Below are 15,382 nucleotides of genomic sequence, written 5' to 3'. Positions count from 1 at the left end.
TCAAATCAGACCAGGCATGTGAAAAATCCATACCTATTTTGTAAGCATCAATCATAGTATCAAAAGATTGAATTTCAGCAAAACAGAAAGATGATTAAGATACACCGTGTGAATGTGAGCAAATATGTAAGAGTGAAGGTTAGAGGGTGGTGCATCATCTACTGGCCTACGACTAAGAGTGTCAGCTACGCCATCGGATTTTCCAAGTTGGTACTGTATCATTGGGTGAAAGTTTTGAATGAAGCCTGCCCACTTAATGTGCCTATCAGAGATAGGTAGGTTGAGAGAGGAGCTGCTTGATAGCATGTTGGTCAGTTGTAACAAGGATTTTGGAGCCCATAAGATAATGTTTCTAGATGTCTAATGCATGAACTACTGGAAGGAGTTCCTTATTATATGCAGTGTAGTTGGCTTCACTAGGCTTGAGCTTCCTACTTTCATATGCAATGGGGTGGTCATTTTGCATTAACACAACACCTATTCCGGATCCACTAGCATCAATGATTACAACAAAGAAAGATTGTGTAAAATCATGCAATTGCAAAACAAGTGCATGTGTGAGAAAATACTTGAGTGTGTCAAATGCTTTTTGTTGACTTTCACCCCAGCAAAAAGTTGTATGCTTATGTGTGAGAAAGGTGAGAGGGAGTGCAATACAAGAGTAATTCTTTACAAATTGGATAAAAGCCAGAGAGACCTAGAAATGATCTAACATCGTGTGCGCTCTTGGGGGATTGGCCAATTTTGGATGGTCTCTGTCTTCTTGGGTTCTGGGTGAATACCGTCACTAGAGACAATGTGACCTAAGTACTCTTTTTTTTGTTTGGAAGAAATGACTCTTATTAGGGTTAGCATAGAGATCATGGTCACGTAAAAGCACAAAGACAATGTGAAAATGTTGTTCATGTTCTTTTTTCAATTTACTAAAAATCAAAATATCATAAAAAAGACAATAACAAAATGCTGGTGCTCCAACAAGATTTTGTTCATCATCGGAGACAATGTTGCGGATGCATTGGTGAGACCAAAGGGAAGTACAATAAATTCATAGTGCCCGAGCTATGTACGAAATGTGGTTGCAAAAATTTACAAATACATCTGGGTGCATACAAATTTGATGATACCCAGATTTGAGGTCTATCTTGCTAAACACAGAGGCACCTTTCAATTTATCTAAGGGGTTATCTACACGGGGAATACGGTAGCGGGTCTTCACAGTGACCTTGTTGAGAGCCCTATAGTCAATGCACATTCTAAATTATTTATATTTTTTCTCGACAAGTAGGATAGGAGCGCCAAAAGGAGAGGAGCTAGTACTTTTTATAAGAGGTTAGAGACTTGTCATTGGATCTCATGGTGGTGCATAGGACTGTGATGATATGGTGCACGATGCGATGTTTGACTGCCAGAGGTGATTTCTATTGTGTGGTCTATGTCACCTCGAGAGGGAGGTAAGTGAGGTGGGTAATCGTGAGCAAAACAGTCATCATATACATGCAAAAACTGCTGTTGTTGAGGAGAGAGAGGGGGTTGCTTCTCTTCCTCAACCTATATCACATATACCATATAGGCTTTGTTTCCTTTCCTAAGTGCACATTTAACTTGAGTGTGTGAAAGGAGTGAGTGTGTCTCAATTTTGGGGTTGCCCGTGAGAGTGATGTGTTGAACGTTAAAAATGAAGTACATTATGTGTGTCTTATAGTCAATGTTGGGGTTATGATCATGACAAAAATGCATACCTAAAATTACGTCGATGGATTGCAGTGGTGTAACGAGAAAATTACATTCTTGTGTGTATGCACCTAAAGTGATTTCAACATCATTAACCATGTAAATACCATTAAACTGTGTGCCTTGGAATGCACTCTTCACTTTAAATGGTTATTTTATTTGAGTTAAATGTAATTTGTGTGCAAGATAAAATCATGTGTGCTACCGTCGTCCTAAAAAAGAGAAACTATCATATCGTGTATAGAAGCATTCATTCGTAACAAAGAGTGTATAGTAATAGGAGTACATGTTGCATCAACAAAGTTGATATCAGTAGGTAGGGGATCGGTAGTCCAGTCATTGTAGAGTTTCTTTTTTGTGTCAAGATGATGAAGCTGGGCCACATGATTGGGGCATTGGCAGTTGAGAGGGCAATTGGCCATGACATGGACAATCCTGTGATAGTGATGACATACTATGCAAGGACGATTATTTGTGGGACGTGCAGTGGTGGGTTCAACCAATGGAGATGCAAAATTGTGAGGTGGTTGTCGAAATGTAGGGTGTTGTGGACCAGAGTTAAAGACATTGTGGAGGTGGTGTATTACATAGAGCGTGTCTGATAATAATTGGGGTTATACATGCGATTATTGTTGAAGTGCGAAAAATTGTTGAAAGGAGGTGGTTGATGCCATGGTGGATTAACTTGTAGCATATGTGTAATCAAATTGATCTCCTTTTCAGCTCATGTACATAAGAAATTGCCTCGTAGAGAGAGGTTGGATTCAAACAATGGAGCTTGGCTTGAATACCACGATGAAGTCCATCTTCATACTTGATTTGGAGCTATCTTCTGAAACATCCTCCATCATGTGCAGGAGCAGAAGGCGTTCCCAAAATCTATCAGTGTATTGGCTCACTGTCTCTCTTTATATCCAAGAGAAAGCAGACCAAACACATTGAGCCTGCGGAATTGGGGTGGGGGAAAGTTGTGCTTGATTTGGTCTTGAAATTCTAGCCAAGTGGCTGGGCATTGTGCACTCTTGCGTGTGACATTCCACCAGAGCGAAGCCTTGTCGGTCATGTGGTTCATGGCACACTTGATCTTGTCCTTTCGAGAAAAGGATTCGTCAGCAAAGTAATCATCAAATTGGCTAAGCCAAGAAAGGACTACGTTACCAATTTTGTGGCCATCATAGTGGGAGAAAGTAAATGCACAGTGATTGATTTTTTGGTCTTTATGGTTCGCTTGGTTGTCAAAAGTGGTCTTGAGAATCTTTGCAAGTCATTCATTGCTGAGTTCTACGTCTTGGTCATGTTTGTCATGTTCCACAAGTTGGTGTTGGAGCTCTTGGACATCTTGTTGTAGAAGCTCGATTTGTTGCTCGGTAGGAAGTGTATCAAGTAGAAAAGCATCATTTGGCATGATGCATCACTTCAAAAGGGCGTGATGGTATGCATGGCACCTTAAGCATATGCAAGGCGAGGCTAATTTTTTGCTTCTTCAATAAGTGTCGATGCAGCTTGCTTTACTTCAATTGGCAACGACTAGTTTTGATGCGGTTTGCTTTGTCTTCAAGCTACATTGATTAGGGTCGATGCATCGTGTTTCTTCTTCAATTGCCATCGATTAACTTTGCGAGGGAGGATCGTGATGGAAGAACCAAAAAAAGAAAGCATACAAGATGCAAGCATGTGTGTGTGTGTGTGCGTGTAATCGATGTGAATAATGTAGGTGCGTGTGTGTGTGTGTGTAGGAGCCTTGCTTTTTGTATAGAGGGTGGCCAAGAACACAAAAAGAGAGTGTGTGTGTGTGTGTGTCAGGACCCTTAAGGCTTGTGTTTTCTATGTACAAAAATAATAATAATGTATGGGAGGGCGTGTTTCCCTCTCTGTGTGTAGGCAGCCAATTGAGTAGTTGGGGAAAAACAAGTAGAACATAGGCAGTGCCACTCTTGGTGGCGGTTGCCTGGACATGTTGGGAAAGGGGATCCATAAAAGAAAAAAATTACCCACCATCGTGTAGAGCTACAGTGGCCCCGACAACAAAAACGAAAACATGCAAGGGTAGAGCAGCTTGGGGTGAGGTGGTGCAACGTTATGGGGTGTTGCATGTGAAAACTAAGGGCAAGAGAGTTGAGAAAAGGCAAGTGGGATTCCTTCGAGCAGCCCAGGCAGCAAGCGGGAGTTGGCTAAGAAAGGGTGGTTGGTTCCCTGAAAGAAGAGAGGCTAGGAAAAGAGAATTGAATTATTGGCCACAGAGTGTAGGATGGATGAGGTCAAGAGGGAGAGAGAAGGCCAAAAAGACAGTCGAGTGTGAGTTTAATGGGCGTCACCATGCAAGAGGGATCCAAAAGAGAGTGGGAGACATAGTGGATGGCCCTCATTTAGAGAGAGAAAGCTAGAGAAAGCGAGTGATGCAGGCATGACGAGTTTGACAGAAAATAGAGTCCTGCTAACCTACATTGTGAGGGGCTGGGGATAGGGCGAAAGTTGGGGAAGAAACAGCCACTAGGCGGATAATAGAATGAGATTGACCAGCCGGAGCTATGCCATCACCTGAGTGGTGGTTGGTCATAAGAGATGCCTCATAGTCTTCCACAATCTTCCCATGCCATTTTTTGACGATCAATAAGCATAATGCAAGACACATGATACAGATTGTAGCCATTGCTAGGTGTAGGCCACTTTGGACTCGTCTTGAAAGAAATCCAGAGCACAAAAATTTCATGCAACCTCATTGCAAATGAGAGATACAAAGTAAACCCAAGCCAAATGAAATAGATGACCTCAATCGATTGCACACACTAAGGCTGTCAAAGTCCTTTAAAATGGTGGCATATATCTCGGGCAATAAGACTTTGTACTTATACACTCAAATCTTTGCTCCAATGCACAATTTCAGTAATATATAACACTACAATTCACATCATGATTGATTTCAATTGAAATTTGCATGTTGCTAGATGAAGTTAAGATGTGATTAGCAAAAAACATCATACAATTAATGAAAATTTGAAGCAATTTCTTAGTCATAATCCTACTTCTTAGTTTCACAGTTGCACTTATCTTTAGATGAGTAGCCTTCATAGTGTTGAAATTGATTGGAGCATAGACCTGGACTCTGCTACCACTATTGCAACCAAGGAAATTGTGATGACAAAGACACACCTCATACTTGCGTACATGCCCCTCTAGATCGAGGGTACCATGTCTATATATATATATATATATATATATATATATATAGATAGAGAGAGAGAGAGAGAGAGAGAGCATCGGTTACAATCATCCTCCCATGCCTAGAGTGAGCTGGCTTCCTCTACCTAGGCATGTATCTATATTAATTGATAAAAAGGGTCAGATCATAAATGAGGCTATTCACGTTCCACTTTGAGGATAAAGGAACTTTATTGAATTAACTAAAACTCTATGTCTTATTGGATTATTCCATGTCCTGCTAGCTGCTGTCAGCCACTTGCCCATGGCTTAGTTGCCTTGACCTGCTACATCATGCACACATGACCATAAATGTTAGTGTCCACCTTCTCATAATCCATTCCATAACAGATTGTTACAACAACAATTTTTTTATGATGACTCCAAAAGAGACTGAAAAAACTAAGTACTAGGGACTCTCAATCCGTGAAATGATTATGGGAACCGTACAAGAAACCGATTGAAATGTAGATCCAAATGCTAGAACCTACATTAGCATGGCCAATCAAAGAGGAAGTGCAGCAAAGAGTAGCCACCTCAATCATGCCAACAAGGAAAGAAAGGCAAAAACCACCTTTAACAGGGGAGGAATGAGTGACATGAGGATGAGAAGAGGTCCACATGAGTCACACTTACCAAACAGCTGGTTTGAAGCATTAATGAGAAACACTGGCTAGAAGGGAGAGAGTGGGTACGGAACACAATTGTAGAGTCAGACCATCAAATTTCCAAAAGTGGTTCAAAAAATATAGCGGGTCAGGGGATCCATATGACCATTTGGCCAACTTCATATAGGTTTTGAGAGCTGAGTGCATAACCAATTTCCATACACAGTTTGAGGGATTTGGGATGACCTTGGTGGGCAAAGCTTTGACTTAGTTCCAGACATACCTCCTAGATCGATAACCAACTTACCGACTTTGGCAATGAGATTTGTTGCTATTTGTTCTAAAATGGGAATAAAGAATTGTACAGTGGCACAATTCTATAGCTCCTCTCTCTCTCTCTCTCTCTCTCTCTCTCTCTCTCTCTCTCTCTCTCTCCAAGCTTTCCATAGCTACAGCAGATATGGAAGCTTTCCATAGCTGCAATACATACGGAAGCTTTCCATAGCTTCTCAAAACACTCTCCTCTCTACATGCTTTCCCATTTTCATCTACACCTCCACTGTCCTCTCTCCCCAAGATCTCCATGGCTGCAGCACTTTTGGAGACTTTACCAAGCACCTCTGCTACCTTTTCTTCTACCACTTTGTAGCCCATCATCTACAAGCTATCCATGGCTATGGTTGCAACACATACGGAAGCTTTCCATAGCTGCTCACAATATAACTCTCTCTCTCTCTCTCTCTCTCTCTCTCTCTCTCTCTCTCTCTCTCTCTCTCTCTCTCTCTCTCTCTCTCTCTCTCTCTCTCTCTCTCTCTCTCTCTACGTGCTTTCCCATTTTCATCTACACCTCCACTGTCGTCTCTCCCCAAGATCTCCATGGCTGTAGCACTTGTTACCAAGCACCTCTTCTACCCTTTCTTCTACCACTTTATAGCCCATCATCTACAAGCTATCCATGGCTATGGTTGTAGCATTGGGGTAAACTTCTCTAACCCTCTTTTACCCTTTCAAGTACACCTTCTTAGCTCATCATCTCCAAGATTCCAATGGCTAGAGCACCTACAAAAACTCTATCAACCACCTCTTGGCTCCTTGCCATGGCTGCAGTATTGCACTCCAAGGTTCTCCATTGAAGGTTTAACCATGTGTATCTGTTACGAGATTGGGCACCCTCCTGTTGTAGTGGTTAGCTGCAATTGGGATAGCTGGGAGTAATGGTTAATTATGTGCTGTCTATTTATTTTCTAATTGATTTGATGATGATTTTGTAGAGTGGAATGCGGGGAGTTGATGATGAGGCATCGGCAATTACTCTTGGCCATTTTATATTTGCACAATATTTTAGAATCTCATTTCAATAAGCCACTATGGCTCTGTAAATAATTGTGGTGGGAACTCCCCTTATGGGTCATGCAAGAACTAATGAGCTTCACTCATTTACAAAAGTGAAGTGGTTGTAAAAGGAGGGGCCTCAATTTTTGGCACTTTAAACTCAAAAATAATATATTAAATACCAACTCCACAAGAGAGGTGTCGTGGAGTTTGGGGCTAGATTTAGGCCTTTCTCTTGCAGATTCTCTTCTCTACTCTCTTAAGCTATGGTTATTTGTTGTGTACTCTCTAATCTAGTCTCCATCTCTTACACTCTCTTACAAGCATGTCTATGTCAATTCTATGTTTATTGTGTGTGTGTGTGTGTGTGTGTGTCATAGTCTAGGTGAGTGTGTGTGCTTGGAAATTGGAAGAAGAGGTGGACAGGTTGATGGTGATTGCTTGGAAATTTGTGTTGAATATTTTAATCGATCGATGCCTCATCATCAACTCCCCGCATTCCACTCTACAAAATCATCATCAACTCAATTAGAAAATAAATAGAAAGCACATAATTAACCATTACGCCCAGCTATCCCAATTGCAGCTGATGCTTTGAGTAGAAGACCCTCACTTAATCATCTATCAACCATTACGGGAACTTCATTTGACACTATGCCTGACACTTATGCACATGATGATGACTTCAAAACGACATGGTTGCACATGCTTGATAATTCTGTACACACATTTCTCGAATACACTATTCAAGAAAACTTCCTTTATTTCAAACAAAAATTGTGTGTGACTAAACCTTTCCGTACATTTATTATTGAAGAATTGCACAAACCCCCTTACGCTGGACATAGAGGATTTGCTGCAACTTTTCAAAATTTATGTCGTGATTTCTATTGGCCTACTATGAGAATGGATGTTAAACAGTATGTTTCAACTTGTTTGATTTGTCAAAAAATCAAAGCAGCTATTGTAGTGCTTTTTGGACTACTGTGTTTGACAATCTTGGCACTACACTTGAGTTCACTTCTGCATTTCATCCTGAATCTAATGGTCAAACAAAAGTCACCAACCGCACTATTATTGACTTGTTAAAGGCTTATGTTTCTTCTCAACCTAAGAAATGGGATGATTACCTACATATTTTGCAATTTTCATACAACAACACCACTCACACTGCCACCGGTAAGTCTCCATTTGAAATTGTATATGGTCACTCTCTTCCTACTCCTGCTTCACGTCTTTCTAATGTTGTGCCTGCCGCTGATGATTTCACTACTGACTTTCATGATATTTATGCAAGCGTGCATTCTTCCACAAAACACTCACAAGAACTTTACACCAAGCATGCTAACAAGCACCGCAAGGCACACCAATTCAAAGAAGGTGATCATGTTTTACTTCGCATCGAAAAACGAAGGATCAAAAGTGTTGATACTAATGTCTTTGTTAAGCTTGCTCCTCGTTTTTATGGACCCTTCAAAATTTCAGCTGTCATTAATGATGTTTCTTTCCGTTTAGAACTACCTGCACATTGGCACATTCACAATGCCTTTCACATTAGTCTTTTACGCCCATTCCGAGGACCCCTACCTACACACCACATTTATGAAGACCCACCTTCACTTGTAGACCAAGAAGAGCAACTCATCCCTGATAAAATAGTTGACCATGAGACCACCACTACACGCACTGGAATGGTTTATAACTGTTACCTTTTGACTTTCAAAGGCCACCCTAGAGAGGATGCCAAATGGATGCCTGAAAAGTTTTTTCACAACTTTCCGGACCTTCTCCACACTTTCCATCACTCATGGTCCAGTTGATTTCTCTATTGAGCAACTGAGGACAGTTGCTATCCCTGGTGGGAGGGATGTTACGAGACTGGGCACCCTCCTGTTGTAGTGGTTAGCTGGAATTGGGATAGCTGGGCGTAATGGTTAATTATGTGCTGTCTATTTATTTTCTAATTGAGGTGATGATGATTTTGTAGAGTGGAATGCGGGGAGTTGATGATGAGGCATCGGCAATTACTCTTGGCCATTTTATATTTACACAGTATTTTAGAATCTCATTTCAATAAGCCACTATGGCTCTGTAAATAATTGTAGTGGGAACTCCCCTTGAACTAATGAGCTTCACTCATTTACAAAAGTGAAGTGGTTGTAAAAAGAGGGGCCTTAATTTTTGGCACCTTAAACTCAAAAATAATATATTAAATACCAACTCCACAAGAGAGGTGCCGTGGAGTTTGGGGCTAGATTTAGGACTTTCTCTTGCAGATTCTCTTCTCTACTCTCTTAAGCTATGGTTATTTGTCGTGTACTCTCTAATCTAGTCTCCATCTCTTGCACATCTCTTACACTCTCTTACAAGCATGTCTATGTCAATTCTATGTTTACTATGTGTGTGTGTGTGTCATAGTCTAGGTGAGTGTGTGTGCTTGGAAATTGGAAGAAGAGGTGGACAGGTTGATGGTGATTGCTTGGAAGTTTGTGTTGAGTATTTTAAGCGATCGATCTCCCCCTCTTCTCCCAACAGTATCTCCCTCTCTCCAAAAACATTTACTTCTTCATCCATCTCTAGCTCATTCAAAACCACCATCAAAACCTCTTATTGTAGCCCCTTCCTCTATGTAGCAATGTCAAACTCTACTACTCACAAAAAGCCAAAAGGTGAGGTAGAAAGGGTTGTCTTGTACAACACCAGAGATTATAATGGGGAGTGGGTGCTTCAAATGTTCCACAAAGGCGCTTGGGTCTTCATGCAACCTGCAACCACCATGACTCATTGTGTTTGAGATTGTGACACTTGGATCAACATTGGAAAGGGAGGCTTCTTGGGTTCAAAGACCATAGGATCAATGGGATGGTGGTTGTTATTCACCATGTGTATTCAATGCCTAATATGCAGTTAGGGCACACTAATCCAAGACTTTTTCCACCTAACTATACGTTGCTTCTCTTTGTTGTTGCAATAGACATATGCATTGAGTTGACCTATGTGTTCAAGTATGCTAGTATGTTTGTTTTGGGCCATTTGATGTCTATTTCCATCAAACTTGGTGAGCAACAACAATTAAGAAATCTCTCAGGAACCTTTCAAGGTTTTCATGTTGACATTGGTGCCATGATGCTTCCCAGTGTGCAACCATCGATGCTACTGCAAAGCAGAATCTTCTTCTACACACACACAATAGTGCCCATCTTTGAGCATTGTTATGGTAATATCAGCGGAATTGACATGCAATCACTTCTTAGCATGGAGTGGCTGCAGCGTGATGTTTGTCATCCAAGTATCCATAAAGGAGAAGATGGTTTTTGACATTCTTTCCTTGTTGAAGTTTGAGAGTTCGTTTAGGTTTATAGGTCTAAGCTGATGTTGTATCATGCATGTTTTTGTGTATTTATTTAAGGCCCTGCCATTCAATGTCACACCCACTATATTTATATGCAAGAATATGTCTTTTGAAGCATTACAACCCTTGTTAGGAGAAAATTGGGGATTTATAGAGGATATACATCAGGGAGATAGATATTGATGCAAGCTAGGGGCTTTAGGTATTGGGATACAATAATTAAAAGTTTGCACAACTTTGTATATATGCTTCCACCTAGAACTGTGGATGTGTAAGACAGGGAAATGGATAACTCTACAAAGCCTTGAAGGGAATCTTGTGACATTTGACATTCATATTACAATACCAAATGATGTCCCTGAAACTGTGCAAGTTAGTAATCGCACAAGCTAGGGGCTTTGGATACGGTACTTAAAAGTTTGCACAACTTTATATATACGCTTCCACTACGAGCGGTGGATGTGTAAGACTGGGAAATGGACCATGCAAGTTAGTGATCACAATCGTTGACACAGTTGCCTTGGTCACTTCAAATATTGTAGTTGCAGAGCATGCAAACGTCATGGAGGAGGAGTTCTTGGCAACCCAAGCCAAGCTTGTGGAAAATCAACAACCTCTTCATGTTGAGTCACTTGACTCTGATGCCCCAAACATTGTTGACAAGAGGAGATCGTCCCTCAACCTTTACCTCACACCAACTATGGACGATGACGGCAGCATGCGGTAATTGTCTTCCTTGTGTAATTGGCCATCCCAATGTATTTTCCTAACATGAACTTTTGCAGGATCTTTTGGACATGGAGGTGTGGACAGCTCACAAGGCAAGAGAGCACAATGTTTTTGGCCCAAAAGTAGCACTTTCAAACTACATCGGCAAACTACCCATGGGCGACATCTACATTATCCACAAGGACTTCTCCCTTGATGGACATTTTTCTTTGTGGGTCTTGAAGGCTGTCAACAAGATGTTGTGCTTGTCTACTATACCTCAGACTGTGCAAGTTGTTTTTCTTGTAAAAAAATTCCTTGCAATGGCCACTTTTGGCATAGGTTTTTGTGGTAAGGTCTTAGCCAGTGTAGCTATCAATGCCTTAGGAGTGGAAGACCCACAAGCCATAGCAGCCTCAGTCCTAACTTCCATCCTACCTAATGCTGAAGCAAGACGCAAGGAAGCACAGTGCCTCCTAACAGAAAACCTGTAATGAGCCCCTTTTTTAATTTCATATATCAATATAATCTCAATTCCACGTGTACTTTTGTATCTTGACTTACAATTTGGTGTAAATACATGGGTTTTAGTGAAATTTAAATTTCTAGTTCTAAATGGGCAAGTTTATTGTGTGTTTTATTAGCTACCTTGAATCTTTATTTGGTATAGAGACATGGTGTTCATTAGATCAATTTAAAAGCTATGCTTGTGCAAGTGATTTGTGGGTCAGTCTCTATCTACTGTGACGATGTCAGGGGTCCCAAACTTGCCAGACGGAGGGGTCAATGTACATGCAAGTAATTGTCATAGGATGTGTCATTAGCTTTCAAATGGTATTCTTAATGCTAATGTTGTGTTGGATTTGTCCCAGAAACTGCAAAAAACCCCTATCCACAAGGCACCAATTTTGGGCAAAACAAGTGCGCTTGTTTTGCCCAAAATTGATGTCTTGTGGACAAGGGTTTTTAACAGTGTTTGGGCCAAAACAAGAATATATGGTTCCTTCTAGATGTCAATCAAAGGCATTTTGGTTGTCTCTCAATCTTCCACAGGTACAGAAGGTTTGGAAGGCACTAATAGCCAAAACACTATCAATGATCACTTTGTTGGGTCTTATTTTCTCGTTGAGATACACACATAATATTTGTTTTATCCTTGGTGGTGCAGGAGGATCCTGTCCACAAGGCAACGAGTTTGGGCTAGACGGGGCTCCTGTCTGGCCTAAACTCACTGCCTTGTGGACAGGGACCTTTTGCACCACCAGGGTCAAAACAGATATGATGTGTGCATTTCAACAAATGGCACTTGAAGCCTGTTGTGAAGGTTTTTTAGCACTAGCGAACAAAATACTCATCCACAACTCCCCCCCTCCCCGTCTCCCCCTCCGTGCTCAATGGCATGGTGTGCAAGAACCACCCGACAATGTCCAAAAGACTTATAAAAAATATATTGAACACAAATTAAATGCAAAGAGCTTACTTGACATAAGAAGCAAGAGATTCCAAAATGAGTAAGGATCATTTCATTTCGACATTTGAAGTCATTACATATCCATTGCAAAAAGGTGTTGTTGTACATATTACTAGCTACAAGTTCGCTCATATCCGACGGGCTAGTGACAAGTCTTTTTGCATTATAGTTACATGCTTAGCATGGATGACACACAAGTTGGTATCCTCAAATAAACCCACCAAGTATGCCTCTGTGGCTTCTTGAGTCCTTCAAGGCTGATGGGATGCATGCGTAACTTAGTGTTGTAGCTTTGCACAATCTCCCCGCATGTCTGTGCAAAAGGAGCCCTTCGGATGAGAAGTTTCACACACTTTTTTTGAATAATGTTGAATATCAACAAAGGCTCCGCTAAAACGGAGTACTCTGCGAGGTTGCCTATATAGTGCCGCTTGCCCATCTTGCTGTAAAAATTTGTTTTGTAGCAATGCTTCTAGGACAAATGTTTTGTTGCTAGACTCGTCTTCTTGAGGTCTTAACAACAAAAATATGACACTCATCCTCTCTAGCCTTCATTGCTTCACAATTTGGCACGCGTCAAGCTTGAAAGAAAACTACAACTTAGTTCCAAACACTACAAGCTTGAAAGCAAACACCAACTTAGTTCCAAACACTACAAGAGAAGAAAGCCAATAAGTAAAGGTCATACAACGGCAATGATCGCAAAACCTCACATGATTCTTTCCTCACCATTAGAAGGTACTGCATAAAAGAAAACCATTTCTTGTTGAAGCCTCTTCAGATGGACAAAATATTATTTGACATAGAGTAAGCAAACTCCTTGTCAATATTATTAGCACGATTCCTTACATTGGTAGCTTTGTTATCACTCTATGGAGATTCTACAAAGATAGATGAGGGCATTGTCTCTTTGATATGAAAATAGTGACCTAGATGTGAGAAAACATCTTCATTGGAGGCCCCCTAGCAAGTTTCACCTTGCATGGCACTCGGAATACATTCTCAATAACTCCTTGTTTCCTCAAAGAGTTCTTGAAGAGGCCATGTGGTGCACTGTAACCCTTTGTACTAATGCCAACTTCATCACATTCCTTCTGCAAATCAACATCACTCATGCGATTAGAGAACTTACACATCACCTCCTTGGTTACAACATCATTGATAATTTTTCCTTTTGGTGTGTGCAGGAGTGCTATGACATCTGCCTTTTTAAAGAAACTAGTAAGCAGATGAATGGGATCCTCTTGGCTTTGGCTACCACATGTGTCTTGGATGAAATCCCTGCAATAAGAATAAAAAACAAAACAATCACCACAGAAGTGACTTCATACATGTAGGAAATATGATAGGGTATTCAAAAATGCACCTTGTCACTATAACTCTTCTATTCCAAGCACCACCTTTGGGAGAAAGGGTCTCTATGGATGAAAATATCCTCTTATCCTCTCTTGCACCTAAAGGTGTCTCTTTCAAACTCAATATGGTACCCTCAAGCTTTGCAATCTTACCATCCTTCTCTTCCACATCTTGTTGAAGAGTTTGTTCTTGTTTCTCCAGATGGATGATCCTCTGTTGCAAACTAGAATTGCTATGAATGATAACTTGGTTTTGGTGCATCCACCATTGGACACTATGAGCTCTGATAGTGGACAATTGCTTGCAATAGCCAAGCAGACCTGGCTCCCCTCTACCTATATTTATGTTGGATACACATTAACCAAAGGGTCATTGGGGTAGATGCAACCATCCACCCAAAGGTCCACATCTGTGTGACCTGCACGGCGGCATTGTTGTGTTGTATGTAAGTCATAACATTTGGAAGGTGCAAGCTCTTTTGACAACAACATATGTACACGTTTTGTTTTTTACCATGATGATCATGCTGTGGATGGGATATTTGTATTGTCATTTGTATCCATATCATGGAGAGATGGGGTTGTATATCATAGAATGAAGGAGGTAAAGAGGGGCCAAGGCAGAGATTATGGGCTATATATTATGGGTTGCAAAGACCATTGTATGCTATCAGCTCCAATAGACGACAATCGCTTGCAGTATCCAAGAAGATTGTGCTCCCCTCTATCTACATATTGTAAGAATGAAGCAAGGCTATTGAATGTTGGATACACATTGATGGATAGATCATTAGGGTAGAGGCAACCATGCACCCAAATGTAAAGATTGGTGTGACCTGCACCACGACGTTGTTGTGCAGTTTGCAAGTAATGATGCTTTGAGGGTGCAAAGTCCTTTGGTAGCCAAACATGTAGAGAAACCGTTTCCGAACTTGACAATCTTGCTGTGGATGGGAGGTTGCAATGTCGCATAGCTCCATGGAAAGGGGAATAAAGATATCCTCAAGAAAGAGTGGAGAACTGCAGCAAGGCAACGGAGGGGAGAGGTGAGCTATGGAGTGAAGAGCTATGGGATGGAGAGCTGCAGGAGAGCTATGGAGTGGAGAGCTTTGGGATGGAGACCTGTAGGAGAGCTATGGAGTGAGATCTATGGGATGGAGAGACGCAAGAGAGCTATGGAGTGGAGAAGAGGGCTATGGAGTAGAGAACTATGGGGGGGAGAGCTGCAACAAAGCTATGGAGTGGACCTGCATCAAGAAGAGGTAAAAGTCATTGATGGAGGTGAGGGGATAAGAAAGAAGAGGAAGAGTGTGTGTTGAAAAGTAGGAGAGAGAAGAGAGAGGTAGAGGAGTGAGAGAGGGAAGGAGGAAGAGTGTGTACTGAAAAGTAGGAGAGAGAAGAGAGAGGGAGAGGAGAGAGAGAGGGGAGTGATTTTGGAGGGAAATAAAAAGGGTGGGAAGATTGATATTTTGTAGGTCTAGCAGTGAGATTTGAGAGAGAAAATTGATTTTTGGGTATACATATAGGTTGGGGAGAAATTTTGAGTGAAACTAAGATTTTTTTGAAAAAAGTTCTTTTTTGGACTGAGGCTATGGACGCCCTTGATGATGTGGAAAAAAAAGGGGGA

At 41.2% G+C, this 15,382-nt stretch overlaps 1 protein-coding gene across 1 annotated transcript in view; it reads left to right on the top strand.

The window, feature by feature from the left end:
* LOC147435657 (RCC1 domain-containing protein RUG3, mitochondrial-like) overlaps positions 1-6,957 on the top strand; it is a 116,655-nt gene extending 109,698 nt beyond the window's left edge. The window contains exon 6 of the mRNA XM_086488653.1: positions 6,809-6,957. Coding sequence (XP_086344779.1) covers positions 6,809-6,828 — 20 coding nt within the window. The 3' untranslated portion in view covers positions 6,829-6,957. The remainder of the gene's footprint in view (positions 1-6,808) is intronic.
* Positions 6,958-15,382: the final 8,425 nt, after the last annotated feature.

This window comes from Adiantum capillus-veneris, chromosome 18, assembly GCF_014529385.1.
Source record: "Adiantum capillus-veneris isolate H3 chromosome 18, ASM1452938v2, whole genome shotgun sequence".
Taxonomy (NCBI): Eukaryota; Viridiplantae; Streptophyta; class Polypodiopsida; order Polypodiales; family Pteridaceae; genus Adiantum; species Adiantum capillus-veneris.
This window is presented reverse-complemented; position numbering and strand designations above follow the sequence as displayed.